The 21,449-nt window shown below is 46.0% G+C and overlaps 1 protein-coding gene across 5 annotated transcripts in view; it reads right to left on the bottom strand.

The window, feature by feature from the left end:
- The window catches only part of LOC144156045 (uncharacterized), a 54,382-nt gene that overhangs the window by 13,676 nt on the left and 19,257 nt on the right, over positions 1–21,449 (bottom strand). For all 5 annotated transcript variants that reach the window (XM_077687823.1, XM_077687825.1, XM_077687824.1 and 2 more), the window contains exons 7-9: positions 4,987–6,097; positions 4,787–4,928; positions 4,611–4,723 (exon numbers count right to left, since the gene is read on the bottom strand). In XM_077687823.1, coding sequence (XP_077543949.1) covers positions 4,611–4,723; positions 4,787–4,928; positions 4,987–6,097 — 1,366 coding nt within the window. The remainder of the gene's footprint in view (positions 1–4,610; positions 4,724–4,786; positions 4,929–4,986; positions 6,098–21,449) is intronic.

Below are 21,449 nucleotides of genomic sequence, written 5' to 3' on the forward strand. Positions count from 1 at the left end.
TGAATTAACTGTGAAGAAAATCAACACAACCGCACAACCAATCAAACTACTATTCCAAAGTTATGATCACACTTGCGCACTGTCACTCAAAGCCGATCTTTGTCAACCCTCTGATTGTACCATGAATGCTTTACGCGACCAGCAATGGCTGTTTGGTAATTGTAGTACTAAGAAACTTTTCCTTTATCGGTGTTGCAACCAAATTGAACTATTTTCCAAATAGAACATTCGCATATCTTGAGATGTGTTTCCACATTGTGCTGCCTGCTTATGCTACTATCGACCAGCAGCGTACAATGGAGCAAGTTATCTGTTTATATCATTTGGCATTGTAGTGCGTTCGCCAAAAAAAAAAAATTAAGCAAACAGCCGTAACTTAAAAACGTTGGGTTGGGTGAAATGGGGATTGTTTATTATGCTAACCAGTTGTATTGCCTCAACAATGTACGTCATTTTAATTTGATTACAAGGAAACAGAAATAATTATAATGGTATATTGTTAAGGATAAAGTTATTTACTTTTAGCTTTTAAGGGTGTCCCATTCTGTCACTCGTCATGGCCCTGTGTGGGAAAAATGAATTTTGTTCTGTTCGCTGCCATCCTGCATCAATCTTACAAGAGAGTTTTTCGTCGGTACAAAGTTTCTGCGGTTTATCCACGATGTACATCAGTGTCTCAACTGGGTGTCTACGGGTAAGTGATGCAGCATAAACATTCAACGGCACTGCATTTTCTCCACTCCGTGTCGTACGCATATGCTGCCAGCAATTTTTTTCTCTCTGGTTGTTCCCTCAACCAACGACCGCACAGTGCTGGCCAAACGAAGTCAGCACCTTGAAAAGCATCGCAGCATAGGCCGAAACTGTTGAAAGTTCCGCAAAAACTAAGCACATGGTGACAAACACTCCTGCACTAAGCAGCGGAGCACACCGCGTCGAGCGATTACCAGCCCAGTGCACGCAGGCAACATTGGTCCGTCGGAAGCAGAAGAGATGCAGCAGGCACCACTGACCGGCAGCCAGGGGTCACAAGCAAAGGAGACACCAATGGCGACAGGCAACTGAGGGACGCAGGGAAACGAGGCACAAACAGGCCCTCCCTTGCCCCGAGATGTAGGAGAAGCCCGAAGTCCAAAGACCAGGAAAGGCCAAGGGGCCAGAAAGCATAAAACCAGGCAGGGGTCGACGAGCCTATGTATATGGGGACTCCAATGCCAACTGGGTCAAGCCAAATACTCTGCGAGTAACCAGGTGGCACAGATCGGTGACTTTCTGCGCAAAGAAAGGGGCTAAACTGTGGGAGGTGTGCAGTGCGCTGATGAGGCCACAGAGATCTGGAACGACAAGGAGGGCATGATCATCCTCCATGTAGGTGCTGCTGACGTGGCTTGCTTAGGTGAACCACTCGAGTGTCTGGTGCGGGAGCTGTGCAGGAACCTGGATTCCTGGCAGGGCAAAGCCCCACTGCCCCACTTCAAGGTATATGGAGTGCCAGAGCTGTCGACTGCCACCAGACCACTCTACAACCATGGCAAGCTTCGAGGGCTGCCTGCCAGGAAGGTGGGCCTAACATGGAGTTCTCGAGCACCAACTGGGAGCCGGTTGAATAAATTCTCGACCTAGGGTACCATGAAGCAATGGCCACTGAGATCCTGGGGTGTAGGCTTTGCGCTTTTTTAGGGCTTCGTGCAGCCTGGCAGGACCAGTGATGGCATCGGGGGACAACGAGCTGAACAGCCATACTCGTGGGGGTACCCCAGCTGGCAGTCAGGTGGCTGGCAACAAAACCAAGACTGAAAGGGGTCCACAAGCGACGAGCCTTGACCGCAGGCCGGTGAATGGCCCCCTCAATGAAAGGCAGGAAGGGGACAGGTGGGCTACCCCTCGAGTGGCCGACAGAAGCATGACAACAGGAGGCCAGGCGAAAAAAAAGAGCCACCAAATGCATCTCTCATGCACAGGAACCAAAATCAAGAGAAAACGGAGGCAGCGCAGAAAAGGGAGAGGTATGCAGAGTGTGTGTCCACCAATGCTTCTCCCTCGACTCACTGAGAAGACACCGAGGGATTGTGCAGTGTGGGTAGCGACCACAATAGCATCCGGCTAACATTTGGGGGTTACTGTGTACCCTCGCAGCCCAGGCAGCCCACAAAAGGGCCCCGAGTGCTGTCAGACCATGCCATTGAAGAGGCAATGGATCGTTTAGAGGAAGACGAAGAACGGCTGTCCATGCAGGCATATGAGGACTTTGAAGAGTAGCTCCAAGTGGCACTGCAAGCAGGGCACAAGGAGAGAAATGGTAAGATGAGCAATAGCAAGAGGAAACCCAAGCCATGGTGGGACAAGGAGGTTGCAAGTGCACTGGCAACATGCCAACAGGCATGCCATGCCCACCAGTGCACCTTGGGCATGTATTAAGGATGAGTCTGACATCTTGGCACAGTGGGAACACAACCAAGAAGCAAAACAAGCCACTGCACAGCGCCGTCAGCACAAGAGCACTGCACGAAATTTTAAGGAAGTGGGGAGGCATATAAAGGCCCAGCAGCCAACGGCAGCTTCTCTCCCCAAACTCCTGCGTGACTCGATCACTGGAGCAGAGGAGTCACTGGAGCAGAGGATAAAGTGCCTTGGAGGATTTCATGGCCACAAAACTCCGGTCTGTGCATGACCAAACCACCTATGGACATCGGAGACCCCAACGACAGCGTAATCATGGGCAAAATGGAACATGCCCTAAGAGAACTATCGGGTAGTTTGGCTGCTGGGCTCGATCCCCCTATGCTGCTAAAGGGGGTGAGGCATCAGACACAAATGGTCATGCTGGATACTTTGAACTCGGTGCTTATGACAGGGAGGGTGCCACGGAGCTGGGGGCACTCGAGAATGAGGCTCATCTGGAAGAAAGGGACAGACCTTCCAGAAAGCTACCGGCCTATTACCTTCATATCCGCCTTGTACAGGCTGTTCTGCCATATTCTGCGGGCTTGCATCTAGGTACGGGCAGAGGGAATTGTGGAGCTGCAGAACGTGTTCAGGCCACGGTGCTGCCTGGAGGGCAACCTTTTCATCGTCTCCCGGGCAGGGGAGACACCCACAAAGGAGGAAAGGACACTGCTGCTGGCCTTCCTGGATGTGGCACAGGCCAATGACGCAGTGCACACACGGCGGCTGTGGTCAATCCTGGAAGCTCTGGGCCTACAGGAAAACCTGCTCCAGCTTTCGGAGGCCCTTTATAAGGGCACGCAGGTTGTCATCCACTTGGGATGTCGTAACACTAACCCCACAGAGGTCTCAACGGGACTGCGACAAGGCTGCCCTTTGTCCCCCCTTCTCTTTATGGTACATTTGTATCAAGCTTGGAGAGGAGGCTTGCTGTGAGTGGTCAGGGTTTCAACGTCACCTACATGAAGCAGAAGGGTAGCAAGGCACAATGACTGCCAGCCTTATTCTATGCTGATGATATAGTGCTTACGGCAGAAAACAGCGCACACATGCAGTCTCTCCTGGACATATGTTCAGATGAGGGTTCAGCTCTTGGGTTAACTTTCAGTGCCCGGAAGTCTGCTACCATGAGGTATGCCTTTGAGGGGGCCACCACGGACGACACAAGGTTAACCTTCCAGAGTAACGGGATTGAGAGGATCGTCGCATACAAATACCTCAGAGTGACCCTAATGGCAGTGTCTTGCTATACCCAGGGCTTTGAGGAGAAGCTCTGGAAAAAGGCCGTCACTCGCTGGGCCTTTCTGGGATCTCGAGAGCTCTGGGATTTCAGCCATTTTGAGGTCACCAGGGAGCTCTGAAAGCCAGTCGCGTGCCGACTCTGACTCAGTAAAGTTTTTATATGCACAGCAGCGTCAATGCAGCAGGCCCTAGAGGCGCGACAAAGGGAGGCTGGGCGTGCAGCCCTGAGTGTCCACAAAGGAGTTCCAAACGAGGCCATCCAGGGCGACCTGGGATGGTCCACTTTCGAGGCACGAGAGGCGGTGGCCAAGCTGGCATATGAGTTACGCCTCAGCCATGTGCTGGATGGCCAATGAGCCCGAAAGATGTACAAATACATCACGCTATGATGTATTGCCACCAAATGGGTGGCTTGGAGGAAAAGCCTCGCCGAATGCTACGGTGTAGCCCCTGTACACCTTGTCGAGACCGCAGAGGGGGAATGGCGGGAGAAAGTCCGGTTGAAAGTCAACAAGATGGAGGAGGAGAGGTGGCGGAAGGCAGCTATAGAAAAAGCACCTTTGGCCGTTTACTGTGGTGGAAAAGCAGGCATCGGGAAGGAACTGTTCTACGAAAACTCTACGGTCAGTGCGCTACTGTTTGAATCGCGTAGCGGCATGCTCCGAACCCGACAGCTTCACGCCAAGTACACTGTGGGGCTCAACACGACGTGCCCCAACAATCTCCTTATCCCCAACTACGGGCTGGATGATGAGACAATGCACCACATTGTGCTCAAGTTTGCCTGTGGCCAAACGACTTGTGTGGTGTATTTCCGTCATGCGCTTAAATTCCTTGACTCTCAAAGCCAATCATTTAATAAGCAGAAGTCAGTATACCTTGTGCAGAATAAGCACAGTGAAATGCTTTAAGGCAACACACACCTCCAGAAGTTGATCAGGCGGTCCGCTTCCCGGAATCCTGACCTCATTGCTCCATGGACAGTTGAGTAGAAGTCCTTGTCCGTAGCCTCCCCAGCAAACAGAACGAGTGGCCACTGAAATCAGCGATTCAATTCAGTAAGGAGAGTCACCCCAAGGGGAAGTGAATAATGCACTACCTCAACCTTGGCTGCCCCGTGCACTGGAATGTCTGCCGTCAGTGGTTCATAGAAGGCTTCCAGGAGAACATCCGAAGCATCGTACGGCAGCTGCCTGTTGCTATAGCTTCCCAAAATGTACGGGTTTGTGTACCAGAAGGACCTGCAACCAGAGGTACATGTGCGACACTGCGAGAGATGCCTGAAGCTTCTGCACTCACCTAACCATGAAGACTGGTTTGGGAATCTCTCGGGCGAGGAACTTGGATAGCACTCGGACACAGGCGTCGAGTACTTCGTCGTCTGTCAGCGACTCCATGTGCTCGGCTGCCTTGCCACCAATCCACCCAACCAGGACGTTGGGATTTGCGTACACGAGGTCAAACCCCGATATCCCTCGGACCCACCAGTCTGGCTTGTTGGTGTCCTCAGACTCGCCGTCAAGCCAGATTAGCTGGAACCCTTCGGTGCCCGGTTCCCAAAAGGGCTCCTCAAAGATGAGGAATATCTTGTTTATAGTGCCGAAGCCGATTCCGCGCAGTGCTTCCCGTTTTTTTTCTGGCAGCTTCGGATAGAACATGCCATCTAAGTGGCGCTTGAGGTAGCCAGCAGACATGGTGAGCAGCAGGTGCCTGCACGATATGATCTCGCCATCTTCGCATTCGACAAATGGGGTGTTCTCCCACACGGTCTCCTGCGAGTTGCTGATGGAGGAGCGCGGCTGCTTGGTTTCCCGCGAGGAGTACACATTGTCCCAGTAGATGCGCTTCACAGCCTTGCTGTAGCGGATGTTGGCGTCGGGAATCTGTTCCAGGAGACTGTTGATGACGCTGGTGAAGCCGTGCCGCAGGTTGATGTTCCACACGCCGGGGCACTCCTCGAACTCCTCGTAGCTCTTGAAGGAGAGCTCATCCAGGGTGTAGCAGGAGTTGTCGATGACCTCGAAGCGCCAGTACCAGTCGTAGATGGCCCACTTCATCCGGACCACGTCGGCAGTGTTGCTCTCCGCCTCGAGGTGCTCGTGGAAGCGTGCGCGCAGGTACTCGCCCACCGAGATGGGCAACTCGCTGAGGGCAAACAGCTCCTGGTTGCCTGCCAGCCGAGGCCGCCGGCCGCCCAGTTCCTCCTTGATTTGGTTGAGCACCGCGACCACCCCGTCAACCAGGTCCTGGGGCAGCCGGGTGCCCTGGTCGGTGCAGAAGATGCCGCGGCCCTCGAGGGACTGCTGCCGCCGGGGGTCGGCCAGGAGGTCCTTGGACAGCGCATAGCCATACAGGGGGTTGCCTTCTTCGCCATGAACCCACTGGGCACCCAGCTCCAGCACACGGTCATCTGCGCACACCGTACAACGCATCTCTTCACATCTGCACCTGGCCGCACCCTGGCCGTCCTGTAATTGTACTTCACTCTCGGGGCCCACTTCTGCCGTGCAGGAATGCTGGGAATCCCCAAACCACAGCAGTATGGCTAACACTGGGTCCAAAGTAGCTGACAACTCTGCACCATACTTTGCACCATGAAGCAGAGTTCCAGACCTGTTTTAGTGCATGCTAAAATATGTCAACACACGCCTCTTTGCATTCTGTGCCCTGAACCACAGAAATCAAGGATTGTTTCATTAATAATATTAGTGTCTCATATGTCATAACTTATCTAGCTTGTGAATGCTGTGCAATTTGAGGGGTCACAAAATGCTAATTTATGGGATTTTTGAAAAAGCTTGCACAATGAGGGCACCTATCCAAATGGCATTTGGATTTGTTCATGCCCAACATCTAGTCCCTTGCAATCCGTGATGGTTGTACTAGAAATGGAGTTTAATTAAGACATTTCTAGCTAGAAAACCAAGCCAGTGTGCAGATTCCTGCAAATTCCTTTTTTTGGAGGGGGAAGTTTGGGAGAGGAGTTAATTCACTGTCCGGATTAATTTTGACCACCAGGGAATCTTTAACGTGCACCAAAATCTCAACACACAGGCGTTTTTGCTTCTCGCCTCCATATGAAAAGCGGCCGCCACGGCCGGGAATTGAACCTGTGTCTTTGGGCTCAACAGCCCGCCTTAGCCACTAAGCCTCTGCAGCAGGTAGACGCGTATTGGTAAATGGGAACAAAAGAGGATCCTTACTGGTCCCAACATATATGATTTACAGTGTGGTAATTTTTGCTGAAATTTTAGTTTGGTAAACTCAAGCGTAGGCTGTGTAAATACTATCACATTAAATGTTTCCAACATGCTGCAGTTGCAATAATAAACTCTGCAGTGCCTGGTGCCTAGCACGTTATTCATGTGCAAAAGTTATTTTTTCAGCAGTTGGATGCCCGGCTATTCATAAACTTCTGATTAATAGCACGTCCACATGCCAGTCAGCGCATTACCAATTTTATCAGCATGCACCCAATTGTTGCAGCCATTACTGTGCTCCCCTGCTGCCTCCAAATGTATCATTATCAGCTCCTAAGGAGAGAGCCAGTTTGTTTTTATAAACAGGTTTGTTTTTCTTAGTACACTGAGTATGCTATGCAGGTAGAAAGGTAGAAATTCCATGCTTTCTATTAAATCCCCCCCAAATCAGAAAAGATCACTTGGTAAATTTTGGCCCATTCATATTTATGGATAAAACATCCACTCCCAAAACTCTGTGCCACTTCTTTAGCAGCAGCACAGTTTAACAGCTTCACACTGGACTGAAGACAAACTTGTTCACTTTACAGCCCTTTTGAAGTCATTGAGGGAGCTGAGTCGCAAGTTCAACGTACACCCTGTGCCTACGGGCAGGCCTCTTATCAGTGCCTTTTCAGTCATCCTCCTCCTCTTATAAAGCCCTAAAAAATATTGACAGCTACAGGCATTTGCCACTTGTTCTTGAAGGGTGATGATGCCAATTGCAGCCGATTTCCTATGCTCCAGGTTCTCGAGTCGTTACCTGGAGTGGTACACAATTTACTGACCAATTGATTGATTGATTGATTGATGGGTTTAACGCGCCAACGCAATGCAGGCGATGAGGCGCGCAGTAGTGGGGGGCTCCAGATTAATTTTGACCACCTGGGGATCTTTAACGTGCGCCGAAATCTCGTACACACGGGCGTTTAATTTACTGACCAAGCTGAAGTGCCTCGGGACAACAACTCCACGCTTTGTGACCTCGACCTTTAAGGAACCTTGAAGCAGGAAGCACACTGGCGCACAAGGCTTACCTGATGCTGTGGATTCATCTTGCGCGCTGCTCAAACAATTGCGAAACCATCCCATATAAGTTGAACATCTGATGTTGTAAGTCTGCTAGTAGTACTACTTATTAACTGAAATTTACAGAGTCATTGCAGACTCCCACAAGGAGATCCAGACAGTTTACTCAATGCTGTTTCATTGAAGTAACTTTATCTGGCACCATTTAAAACAGCGGTTCATCGAATCATTTCCATCAAGCACAGCTCGACTGAGAAATGTTTAAATGCCTGGCTTTTCTTTTTTCTTTCATTCTTTCAGAACCTTCTCCACTTCGTTATTATTTTTATTTCTTTCAGACAAAACACTTCTTTTCATAAATTGTTTGCTCCTTTGTGAACAAACCTCCGCTCCTCTCAGCAGCTTATCCAATCGCGATTCTAGTGAATCCACTTTGTTTTTTTTTTGCAGAGCGTTTTAAGTTCACCTAGTTTTCGTTGCTCAACTTGCACTCTTCACCTACAGCACGAGGTCGCGGGTTCGATTCCCGGTCGCGGCGGCCGCTTTTCTGATGGAGGCGAAAAGCAAAAACGCCCGTGTGTACGAGATTTCGGCGCACGATAAAGATCCCCAGGTGGTCAAAATTAATCCGGAGCCCTCCACTACGGCGCGCCTCATCGTCTGCGTTGCGTCGGCGCGTTAAACCCTACAAATCAATCAAATCAATCACTCTTCACCTACCTCGCCTGCCACTTGTGCTGAAACCGTCGTTTTTTTGTTTTTGTTTTTTCACACTGGGACTGCTCTTTGCGACGATAACGTGTTATCAGTGGAATTCACACAGCAAGTTAGCATTTATCCCCCTTCAGCATCCACGTCCATCTTCGCTGGAGACAATATAAATGGATATGGTCGCTAAGGTATCCCACAATAGTGCAGGTTTAACACAAAGCATTCACAAAATGTGCCAGCACGCAAGTCAACACAAGAAAATCCCACAAAGAGCTCAGCCAGTCACAGAACACAGCGATGCTCACATCAGTGACACTGGCAGGCATAACTGAGAAAGGAGGCCTTGCAGAGCTCCGACATTTCAGTGGTATGCTAAAATGGGATATCTCAAAACTTTGCTTTTTCATTTCAGTCACTAAGACTAGGATACAGTACATTGCAACAACCCCACTAAAAAAGAATACCTGCACTGCTTTCTTGCAACCAATTTTTGCCCACAGATGAGCTCTTTTTTTAATATCAAATCTTTAAGACCAACTCTATTAACACCAAAATTTCCTCGACACTGTCCTGGCACCAAGTAGTAAGGGTTCTTTTCCAAGGTTTTAATTTATTTTGAATAAGCTAAGCCAGCACACTAGTGTAAAACTTACTGCAAACAAAATTTCATCAAAGTGATCGATTAGGGTAGGCTGACAAGCGGCGAGATCACCCGCAAGAAGTTTGTAGTCTAATAACAATTTTGGCGGATGGCGGCACGATCATGTGCAGTAGTGAAGTGAAGGCTTGCAGAATTAAAATGCGGTTGCTTGGGTATTGCAAATAAACAACATCCAGAACCTCCAGTACATTTCATTTCCTTTTATTACCTTTAAGTCCCCCCACAGAGTAACAATTACAGGAGAGGTGGGCTACAAAAACAGGAACAAGGCAGCTACGTAATATAAATTTCAATTCACTTCAACTGAGTTTGTTGCCATAATGTATACACACTTCTGGTCGACGGTAAATACAGCGGAAGGTGGCAAGGCAAACAGCAGACCATCCCTACTACACACAAGAAAAACTAGGACTCAACAAATGTGTGAAATATGAGCAAAAAAAAAAAAAAAACCCAAAACCAAGAAAATACACCAGAAAAAATTAAATCCAAATCCAGGAAAACACAACAGAAAAAAAAAACTAAACCCAAAACCGGGAAAATACAACAAAAAAAAAGAAATTAACGTGTTACAAAGTCAACAAATATACTGGGACCGAATAATAAATTTAGAGAGACAAAACAAACAAGTGCAAACAAACATAGAAAAATACATTTAAAAAATGCCACTAAACTTCTAAAACAAATTCATTGTAATGCCGATTGGCCGCAAATTCCAAAATGAGAAAACAGAAAAGCTTCAGTGCGTGTTTGTTAAAATTAGTCAGAATTTTGAGAAGCAACAACTTGCCAGACTGAAAAAAACAAGGCGTGTTACTTGTATGAAAAAAAAAAACACAAACCAAGAAGAATGCCTAAAGCTGCATAAAGGTGTGCAAATACAGTAGCCGACCGCTTTCCCGGACTCCGAAAATTCAGACTTGCTGGATATTTCAGACTTTACTGAGGAACTGCCAGTTGTCCCATATGAGTAAAGACTCGTGGATTTTTCGGACTGCTCTTTTATTCGGACTATTTTTAGTTCCCCTCCAGGTCTGAAAAATCGGTCTGCTACTGTATACAAAACTTCATATAATTTCCGAATAGCATTTGCTGTTTTATTCACTTTACAGCGCACTATAGAGTATTCGTGTTCGCATATATTAAAATTTACGAACACAACAGGCATAAAAGTTGGCCTTGCTGCAAAGTATGTAGACCTTTCTCCCACCACTGAGTGGACCTTCTTGTCGACTTTTCCGCACAACACCACAGCTGTGCAGGAAAGCATAACATGCAATAAACTCTTACAACAGAAGTTCCCTGCAGCACGGTGAATGCTAAACGGATTTCAACAATCTGTTCAATGAGCGCCTCTAACTCAATGCGACATTCTATGGTGGCCGGCCTAGGAAAAGCGACAACACGGGCAGGACCTGTCGGTTCCACCTTTCCACCGGGGGTTCAAACAGTTCTTCCTAGAAGGCCTCAACGCCCATTGTTGCTGTTCTTCAGCCAGCCTCTATAGAATGCTACAGTCAGTTGAAGGCACTTGTTGGGTGGCTTGTCCAGAGCCACATGGCATCCACCGTGCTGCACGCAGCTTGTGAAAGTAACTATAGGTGCAAGAGTAAATTAAGAAAAATATTTTTCTTTCACCAATACAAACGATGTTAAAATACACATCAACCCCACAAATTTTACTAATGCTGGTGAAGCGGTTCAATACTTCATTTTTGCCTTGCATCATGCGGTACTAAAATATTGAGGCACACGCTTGTCCCAAGCCTCGAGTTTTTTTACAGTGAAGCTGGTTACCTTGAGCCCCTGAATGGAAGGAAAGGGGGGGAGGGTGTACCCGAGAAGGGAATTTTTTTCCCCCATTAATACTGTACAAAGCTGAGGCAGCTTGATATATTACTCCCAGTCCTCTGCAACATTTTGTTTGTTTGCGCTCTCACACTGACATGATGCCCGTTTGCATACAGGACCATCTCAAAGGGACACTAAAGGCCGACTAACTTTTTGTTTTAACTGAAAGGTCACGTGTTCTGTAGCCTTCTCAGCTTTTCTTCAACAGCCAATGATGCCTTGTTTGCTGAGAAAAATAATTAGAGCTGCCATTTCTCTTTGCCGTTTCCCTTCCATTTTTTTTTATGATGTTTCCAAGCACACCACAAAGTGGCCAGAGCGAGCTGAGTCCGGTATTACTCGACCGTTGCCATCTTCCAGAATGCCTGTCCTCATTGGCTTTTATTTTCATCAGAGCCAATCAGGAAGGGTGCAATAATGCCATCTTGGTGCGGTGGCGTACAGCAAATTCAGCCACCAAGCTCCCGCTCTTTATTGGCGGGGAAAGAAGATGCCAGTAAAGCTTTCCTGGGAACATGCCCAGGACATGCCTCCACCTGGTAGCAGGTATTAAATATATGTCTGGATTTGGTCAAATAATCTCACAGCAGTCTCGTTTCTCATCGATTGTGCTAATAATATCTACTTTTGCCACTGGCTGTTTCAGCTGTTTCATGTATACATGTGCTAGTGGTCAGCAGGCGCGGTAGGCTCTCACCTTCATTCGCATGCATGCATCTTTCGACTGCACTTGTACGCAAAGCGAAAAATTTCAATGAAATCGAAACTGAAACAGAGCTTCTACCACCTGGAATGTGGCATCATACTTTGTGATGTGTGCTTGCTGTGCTTTCTGTCTTTTCAAAAGCGAGCGACCATCAAAAGTTCCTGCATACATTTATTTCACATTTGCACGTCCCTGCTGCCTCCATTTTTGTTTTAGGGAAACGCTTAGGAAAGCTCCACCAATCTCGTTTCACCATGCATTTGCGGTTTATGATGTCGCAAAGTGTACAGCGGAAAAGTGGATGGGGAGTAGACACCTGTTTTTGCGCTTTTTGGATTTTCTCTGTTAATAGGTAACTGCTGCTACTGTGAGTGGTATATTTGTATTCACAACACGGTAATCGACTGATATAGACAAACTTGTTTTTGCACTTTAGTGTCCCTTTAAACACCGCTGATACATGTTTCAGGGCCTCTTTCAATTGACTGAAAAATGGTTTCAAGCCGAAATCAATACCTTTTGCGCATAAGCTGCCTTTTTACCAAAGAAAAAAAACTTCATGTCCACGGACGTTTAAAACAGAATAAATGAGAATACCTGAACAGTTAATGGGATTACAACATGCAATACGTTCACAAAATAAACTAAAGTCCTGAATAAGCAGGTAGTTTTTTTTTTTAGACTAAACGTAGTTATCCTATCATTAACAAGTAATCTGTTTGCAAAGCACCAGTACTCGGGAGAAGCAAGCTGGTCAGTTTGAAATGAAGGTAAGGATGTTACGGTCAAATGAAAAGTTTTCATGTCATCTGGATATAATATACACTGCAATGTTGTTAGGCAGTTGGACATAGAAATAATATGTGTACGTAGTAGTATAGGTCCTAAAATTAACCTTTAAGGCACTCCTTTGTAGAAACAGCCAGCTCAGATGGCTGCCATTGCACAAAATACTTAGTGCGTATTGTAAAGAAAACTTCAGAACAGTATGGATTGATCCCATAATACCATGAAGCGCTACCTAGTGGTCCCGTATTGCTATAAGGCTCTAGTGTTCTTATGGACAGCGTTGAACACTTCAGTAAAATCAATTAAAAATAGACCTTGCATATTTATCACTATCAATGAATTTATATTGGCTCATGAAACAAGCAAATATAATACTAGTCAATAGACCATTGCACAAACTGAACACTGAAATTTTGCAAAATGATTTGGAAGCCTTTATTCATTCAGTTCGACCCCTTTTCTAGCACACAGAAAAAAGAAATCAGCTAGCATTTTTTGGTACCCTGAGAATTACCTGTTTTGTATACTGGAAACTGTTGCCATTCTTAATTTCTCAGGGACAGCCCTGGCCAGGAAAATAAGACTAAAATTGTAGCTGGGAACTCTAGAAATAAAAGGACAGACCAGCTTGGTGTGCCCCATGGATGCCGTCTAAACCTGAGCCCATCACTTCTGGACATGAAGATGGCAAGACTGAGAGCAGCAGGGAGAAGTGGCAAAAAATATGGGCTAACAGGCGACCCGGTGCAAAAATATTCACCCGCAGGAATCATTCTAAATGCAGACAATGCTTTTTTGTTAACCCTTTCGGCCCTGGTGGTGTCAATTGACGCCATCAGCTAACCAGCTAAAAGTTCTTCTCACACACAGAGAACGAAACCAAAACTGCTAGTTTTTGGCGGAATCATCCTTCAATGATGCCTATTGCAATAGATATCACAGGGAAGTGGCAAAAAATATGGGCTAACAGGCGACCCGGTGCAAAAATATTCGCCCGCAGGAATCATTGCAAATGCAGACAATGCTTTTTTGTTAACCCTTTCGGCCCTGGTGGTGTCAATTGACGCCATCAGCTAACCAGCTAAAAGTTCTTCTCACACACAGAGAACGAAACCAAAACTGCTAGTTTTTGGCGGAATCATCCTTCAATGATGCCTATTGCAATAGATATCACAGGGAAGTGGCAAAAAATATGGGCTAACAGGCGACCCGGTGCAAAAATATTCGCCCGCAGGAATCATTGCAAATGCAGACAATGCTTTTTTGTTAAATGTGATTTTTAAATTGATTAAGCATTTTCTACTTTCCCGGGTTATATAATTGCTGCATATTTTCAGAAGAGATGACAGAGTTTCAAAACAGCAATTTTAAGGGCCATAGTTGAACTACATTTTAAGGGCCATAGTTGAACTAGCACTACAGTAACCTCATTAGTACAACGGACCATGATAATGATCACGATTTGAGTCTGTAGTAAAAGAAGTAAGAACGATCCAAATACTGTTTACTACACACTTTTATGGAATCATGAATGAAGTCTGTTAAAACAAAATTTTTAACTTTTTAACTGTGATGAACAAAACAAACAATAAAAGCATGACGGTCATTTCTCAAGATTCAGTTACAACTGAAACCGGTTGGTATTTAAAGGCCAACTGCACTCAAATTTCACCTTGACTAAATTTATTTTTAATGTGTAGTAAGCACCACCAAATCAGCTGGGCCACGAGTGGTAGCCCCATGAAACGCCTCGTTAATCAGTCAGAAGCGTTTAAAAAAGCTCCGCTGCAGACCACACTACACCTGCCAGCGGATGGCGTAAACAGCCACGATGCACATGTGATGCTTGAGCCGACGGGGGCGTCTTCCTCTGGCCAAGCCACATAGCTGCAGAACCGGTTGAGCTCTGCTGCGAACGCTTCACCAATTTGCTGCCTTGTGCGCGCGTAGAGCTTGCGTGCAGGCTTGCTCCCGAGCTGCTGATCGTCCAGCCGCTCGCTGGACAGCTGCAACGTCACTTCAATGGCCGTGCTGTTCTTGATTTCAGTTTCAAAACTGCTGATTTTTGCCGACCGCTTGCGGCATCCACGTGCCTATTTCAGCTGTTGTATTTTGCATCTTGCTTTCTTTTTCAGCAAACTATATGAAAATTGAGTGCAGTTGGCCTTTAACACCAACAAGCATTCAGGATGCCTTTAGTTTTTCAGCAGTTCCATCCTTCTGTGACTCTATGAAACAACATGAAATCACACGCACGAGTCTTATCACATTTGCTGTGCTCCTGTTGTATGGCATCCTCTCCATCTTTGCATTCCCTCATTATATAATTACTACTCTCACTTCTTCAACCTAAACTTGCATTTACATTGTCTCCTCATGAATACAAGCAAAGTGAAAGTAATGGTCTGTTTGCTAAGCTTGGAGATTTTGCCATCTATACGATATGGTGGCTTACAATTTTTTTTTTGTTTTAGCTATGGTCATTTTCACATACAGTTTAAACCAAATCTAATGAAGTCATCGGGATCTGGAAATTATTTCATTAAATTGAGAACTTTGTAAAATTGGGACGGTCATTTTACAAGCAATTGATTCCATAATTTCGACGTTTAAAGGGAGCCGTATCCCAGCGCTGCTGCTATGACATCGTAACTGCAGTGGCCCCGGCACTCCCCTGCCGATAATTTAGCAATGTGCTGTAAGACCACCGTGAAAATATTAAACCAGCTGGGACTTGCCCTGAAGTCGTCACGCCAGCAGCTGCGCGGAACACAGCACTTTTAGGGCACAGCCCTTTGGCGGACGTCTCTGGGCTGAGCTGCATTGTCGGCGTACCCGAGTGAACGATGGCAGGACCAGTGAGTGAACGAAAAAGAGAACGATGAAAGAAAGCAAAGGAGGAGAGTGTCGCGAAATTGGGAGGGGAGGGTGGTTTGCCGTGGCAGCGCTCTCCGAAGTGTGCGGTGGGGGAGGGAAGGGCAGTACACTGCGCCCTCACAAGGGGCCTCAGCACGAGGTGCTCGCCGGCGCCAAGCTTGGCGAAAACGTGAGGGGGGCGTGCGCGTAACTATGATGGGTGTTCGCTTAAGACACAGTTCACGGTCCCTTCCCGAGACGCACTTCACGCTGCCGTCGAGAAAGCCCATGAGCGAGTGCTGCCTTAGTGCACTGCTGCTGCACCCAAATGTCGCATTAGGGAGTATCGTAATCGCCGTATCATAATCGCCAGCCAATTTTTTTTGCAGTACTACTTCCCCCCTCAGCGGAACGTTCCTGATTCTCATATACTTGCACCACGTTAACAGGGCTTTTTCTAAATTCTTGTGCGGGATGGTCTTGAGGTTATTATTCTTCAACGCAATTACAGACGAAGTGGCATAGACGATGGAGTCCTTACCCTTCAAAATTGTGGACGCGTGCTGGCCAAGACGCCGTGGTCTGCGGCTATGGGATTGCCGAGTTTATCTCGTAGAGCTCTATAAAAACGAAACTAGATGCCTCATTTTTTTTATCTGACATGGCGCAATAACCTTCGTGGCACTCTGAAAAAAACATTCGAAATTGCCCCTTTTTAAAATGTGTCTGTTTCTCAAAACACTTCGCTGAATTGAGAATAGTGCTGAATCTATTTCATTAGTTACAGTTCATGAAAGCATTGAGCCATACAAACACCTGAGGGGGCATCTGAATTTTTTTGCTAGATTGGGAAATTCGTAAGATCGGGATCTGTTGCACTAAGATTGTTAAATTTTAAATCCTATCACTCGACTGTCAGGACATCACACTTATGCATACTGCAAGTGAATGACTACACGCACTGAACAGCACTAGTTTTTGGCAAGCAAAAAGTTTCACTTCTACTAATTCAGAAATATTTTTAGTTGTTTAATATTGTTTTCATTTGATCACCATTGTAAATTAGAAACACGAACACTGCCAATATGTTAAATGAAAGGTCTGCACTTGAAAAGTCCACTGTAGAGGTGCAATAATGGACTCGATAGCATTTAATCTAGTCCGTTATATACGAATGTATGTCATAACAGAATCAGCAGTAAAAAAATTTAATAAATGGCACAGATAGAATACGAACCAAATGTCGCAAATCGGCATGTTGTATCCGAATATCTGTTGTTAGCAGATCTGCTGTAACAAGGTTACACGGTATTCTTTTAATAAAAAGGCAAAGACTTCTTTTTTCTTGCCCAATTAATACAGAAACGGCTGAGAAAGTACCCGACCATATGGCACATCAGTCTGCCCATTGCACAACTTCCCTGCACAGAAGATGTTTATAAGGCACCTACAAATTGGGATAAACCACAGAATAATAACATTAAGGGTGGAACTTGTAAGCTGGTAATACCAGTTTTGGTAGTACCAGTTAAGATTAAAACCAAAAATATAAACCTGCACCAACTTTTCACGTTGCTTTTTGTTTTACCAAAGTATGCACATGGGTACATAGAAATGATGGGCCATGCCACATTTAACTAGTACCGTTTAGATAGGCACATGAAAGTTGGAAAGATACAACACAGTAAAAAATCACAAGTGTGGTGGCTGGCACACACAGAGCTGTTAGCCAAGCACCGATACTTGTAGCTACTAAAGCAGCTCAGGTAGCTAGTTGTGACTGGGTTTAAAGTATAGCTTGAAATCGCCCATTACGAATGTATTTCTGCTTTCACAAAATGGGTTGCCAAGCAGGCAGGGAAAATAAATGCAGAAGTCAGAAGAGCCAGAAAGGTGAAGCAGAAACCAACAAAAGGTAAAGGATCCATGGCCAGTTGCAACGCAGCCGGTAGGTTGTTCCAGGCTGTACAGGAGAGAGGAACAACGTGGTGAAAATAACAGTGCAGGTGCAGACAACTTGCAGATGGCAACTAGTGCAGTGCAATGTGCACGCAGCAAGAGTGCTTCATGATGTGTAGTGGGCTGTGGCATCGGTTATGAAGCAACTTGCGAAGCAGACGAAGGCAGGCATAGCGGCAGCAGGGTGACGAAAGCAAGAAGCCACTGAGTGTTTCAGAGATGGCGCACTAATATCTTCCCCATTGCAAAGAATGGACAAGCGTATAGCTCTAAGGCAGTTCGAGAGCATTGACAAGACAAGTTTGGCAAGGTTTCAAAACGGGCGGTGTGCATTCTAGTCTCGATCTACTAGGCGACTTGTATGACAGCTATGTTACATGTTGTGAATGGTGGAAGAAGTAATGCTTTAAATAAGGATCCCAGTGTGCTGTTAGTTGACTAAACTATATTAGCAACTTCATGCAACGCCAAGGAAAAATGTCTCGATTTTTGGTGAGTAGTACCTATGAACAAAAATACTGTCAAAACTGAACTGGTTGCATGACAGCATTAACAATTATGTAGGGGCAGAAAAATGGGTTTAGATGGTGATGGAGTGGCAGAACCTTACACTTTTGAGGGTTAAGTTTCATTAGCCAGCAGTCACACCTATACTACATGTGATGATGGCATTTCAAAGGTATATTTTGGCCCAGTTACTGTGCTAATTGGAGCAGACCAAGAACACTTAGCATAATTGGCAGCAAGGTCAGAATTCTGATCGTTAACAAGAACATATTGGTTCCGGCCAGTTAACTGCTTCAGAGCTGGAGTGAAGAACTAACTGTGCAAGTTTCAGCATTAGACATTTGCTTTAGTGAACATTTAAAAAAAATGAAGAAACTAGTACTAGTCTGCATGTTGGCATGCCAGTTCTGCAAAAAGATGGCCAGCCTTTTGAAGCATATGCTGCGCAGAATGAAAGAAATATAGCACAAGTCGGGGAGAACAACCGAGACCTGCCGTTGAGTGACGTGGTGCATGCGATGATCCATGACTTTGTGAGGAAGGCTGGGCAATTAAAAGGAAAGCTTGAGTAACTGGACTAGTTGCCTGAAACAACCATTCCACACTGCCAGTCGTCTGGTAGTTGTCCTACTGGGAGTAATTGAGAGTAAACCAAAAATAGAGGAGCCAATCAAACATCTTTAGCAGTTTTCAAAAGTTTACAGCAATGTCCTGTTATCAATGCAGGCAGATGATAAAGGTTTCACATGCTCTACTGAATGAAAAGAAATGAAACAGGTGACGTAGAACAGAATGCTTTATGGTAGAAGGTAGTGAAGAGAATAAATAAAGCAAAGCTTTCTATGCCTCAGTGGGGGCATTGAATGCAAAAAAGCTCTGCAGGAGAGCCAACTTTTATGCAATGGGAGGGCACATGATAATGATGATTATGAAATGCAAAGCTTTCTTTGCAAAAAATGCACTGCAAGGAAGCAAAGTTGCACAATGGGTTTCCACAAAAGCACATCAAGCGCCCCAAGAAAGAAAGGCTTCCCATAGTCAGAATCGAACATGGGTCCCTCGTGTTACAAAGCCGACGTCCATCTGATTGGGCTATTCCACTACGGTCAAAGCAGTTTAGATTTTGGACTTTGTCCTTGACTCAGGGTGCATGGGAGAAAGGTTAGCGTCCTAACCATCTTTCTCTTAAGAAGCTTTGATTATTTTGTTTTATCAGTAAAGCCAGATAACAGTCTATTCTGAACATACCGTAAAATACCGATCAAGCACCCCCACCCATGCAAGCGCCCCCTCTCATACGAGCATTTCCGAGTTTTCCCGCATTACCGAAAAAGCGCCTCCCCCCTCCCCCAACACCCGTTGATGGCCCAAACCAATGACCAAAACCACCCAGGAACATTCTGACTGGGCTCTTGTCTAAACCAGATTCCAATCCAACAACACAGGGTAGCCGCAAATTTTGCACACGCTAGCCATTTTGTTATTGCCATCTGACATAGCCAAATGTGCTTGTGACTTTGTGACAGCAGTGGTTCATGACATGCATTCGTAATGAAAGCCAAAAAAAAAACTTGATTTTCGAGAGGCACCAAAGCCCTTTTGCTCCGCTGTGAATGCCCTCCAAACACGTCACGAGTGCACCTTGTTCAACATCTCAAAAATGGATCAGATGATGGCAAGAATGGATTCTCTGGCTAACAGGACCAACAACGCGGTTGACGGGAACACCGTATGAGTTGCTAACAACAGTTGCGCCAAGAGGGGCTTAACAGTCTTCTTTATCTTTACTAAATATGTGTTTCCCTCCAATGCGCTGCATTATTTTTTTTTTCAAAGGGGGGAGGGGGCAGGGGAGGGTAAGGTTGGTCAACATTCACATGCCGCCATATTGAATTATGGGGCAGTTCCGAACAAGGGCCCCCTCCCCAAAATTCCCTGAACTATTCACACTTTGAAGGGAGGGCACTTGCTCGGTATTTGACGGTATTAGCACGGTCAATTGCTTCACCTCACAGATTGGCAAAAGTAACACTGCATATGGAATACTGGAGTGCGTTTGGTGTTGAGAACTACGGTTGAATATGCTGTTCCAACTGTTTAGCACCTTGCTCGTGTGCCAAAAGTGGCTTGAAATATGGCTGACCAAAATAGAATTGCTTTATTACTCTTTTGTGGCTTCAGTAAAACCCAATTTTTGAAAACTAGCACTGAAACTGATCTAACAAACAAAAAAAAGAGTTCATTTACCCAGTCTCTGAAATGCACTATTATTTGGGAACTGAACTGTGAAACAAAATTTGTTTCGAAAACTAGAAAAGAAGTACTAAGTTCACTACGTAATCCTTTTGTCATAAGTTTTGTGCATGGGCAGAGAAAAAGCAAAGCCTGTATGAATATGTGATTACTTATTGCAGAGAGGTAAGCAAGTGACAGCATGCTTCTGGGTGTTAGGTAAGGATTAAATCTAAAATCTTAGCACTGCATTAAGGTATGCAGGCCAGTTCAGGTACTACTTGCACTGAAAAACATTGCATTGCATCGCAAATGTTGAAACGTTGAAAAAACTCGTTTCATTGCTGCCTACTCCTGTTTGCAGGCTCTGCAGGCAAAAAGAAAAAAAAATCAGCGAATTGACAATTATATTTGACAATTATTAACAATAATCTGGCTGAGTGTGAAGATGGGGGACAATGCCAACTGGACGCGATCAATTCTCTGTTCTTGTCTCCGGTCCAATCCCATTTGAGGTCAAAACTGGCGTGCCAGCCTGTAGAAAGGAAGTGACAGGGGAGGGTGGGGCTTCTGACGATGTGCTGAGGGCCGCATAACACTGCCCCGCAGGCCACAGGTTGCCCACCCCTGCCATAGCGGAAAGCTCTGGATCAATTTCAACCACTTCTGGTCTTTGACATGCGCTGAAACCTTTACACATGAGCATCTTTTTTTTTTTTTTTTTCCTCTATCAGAAAAATGGCCGTTGTGGCCGGGATCAAATCCTCCGGCTCAGAAGCACAACGCCTTGGCCACTGAGCTACCACTGTGTGGCAGTGGAATGAAGATAAGCGAGGCAAATAAATAGGGGGGGGGGGGGGGGGGGGGGGGGGGGGTGGCTTTGTGGTGTTTGTTTTTGCCCAATTGTGTGGAAGGCACGCTTAGCGTGATGCCATCTATGTCGTCTTGAGCGTCAGCGTAAGCAACAGGCAGCAGGAAGGCACCTATTCATTGGCTGGAAGAAGTGGTACGCTCAGTCAGTACGCTGCTCTCATCTGTCTGGTTCACACTTGCTGCAGTATCATGGTCTGAAGCTAATGTTTAGGACACTGCTACATTAAAGCATAAGAGACGGGCAAAAACTTTCCCGCAGATACGAGGCATGCCAACGTACTGCCATAAGCACCTGTGGGATGCTGTACAGTAAAATGGAACAAAATAAGCCCCACTCTTTCCTGTACCA

This window comes from Haemaphysalis longicornis, unplaced genomic scaffold (assembly GCF_048455015.1).
Source record: "Haemaphysalis longicornis isolate Haplotype H1 unplaced genomic scaffold, Haemaphysalis longicornis Haplotype H1 scaffold_1, whole genome shotgun sequence".
Taxonomy (NCBI): Eukaryota; Metazoa; Arthropoda; class Arachnida; order Ixodida; family Ixodidae; genus Haemaphysalis; species Haemaphysalis longicornis.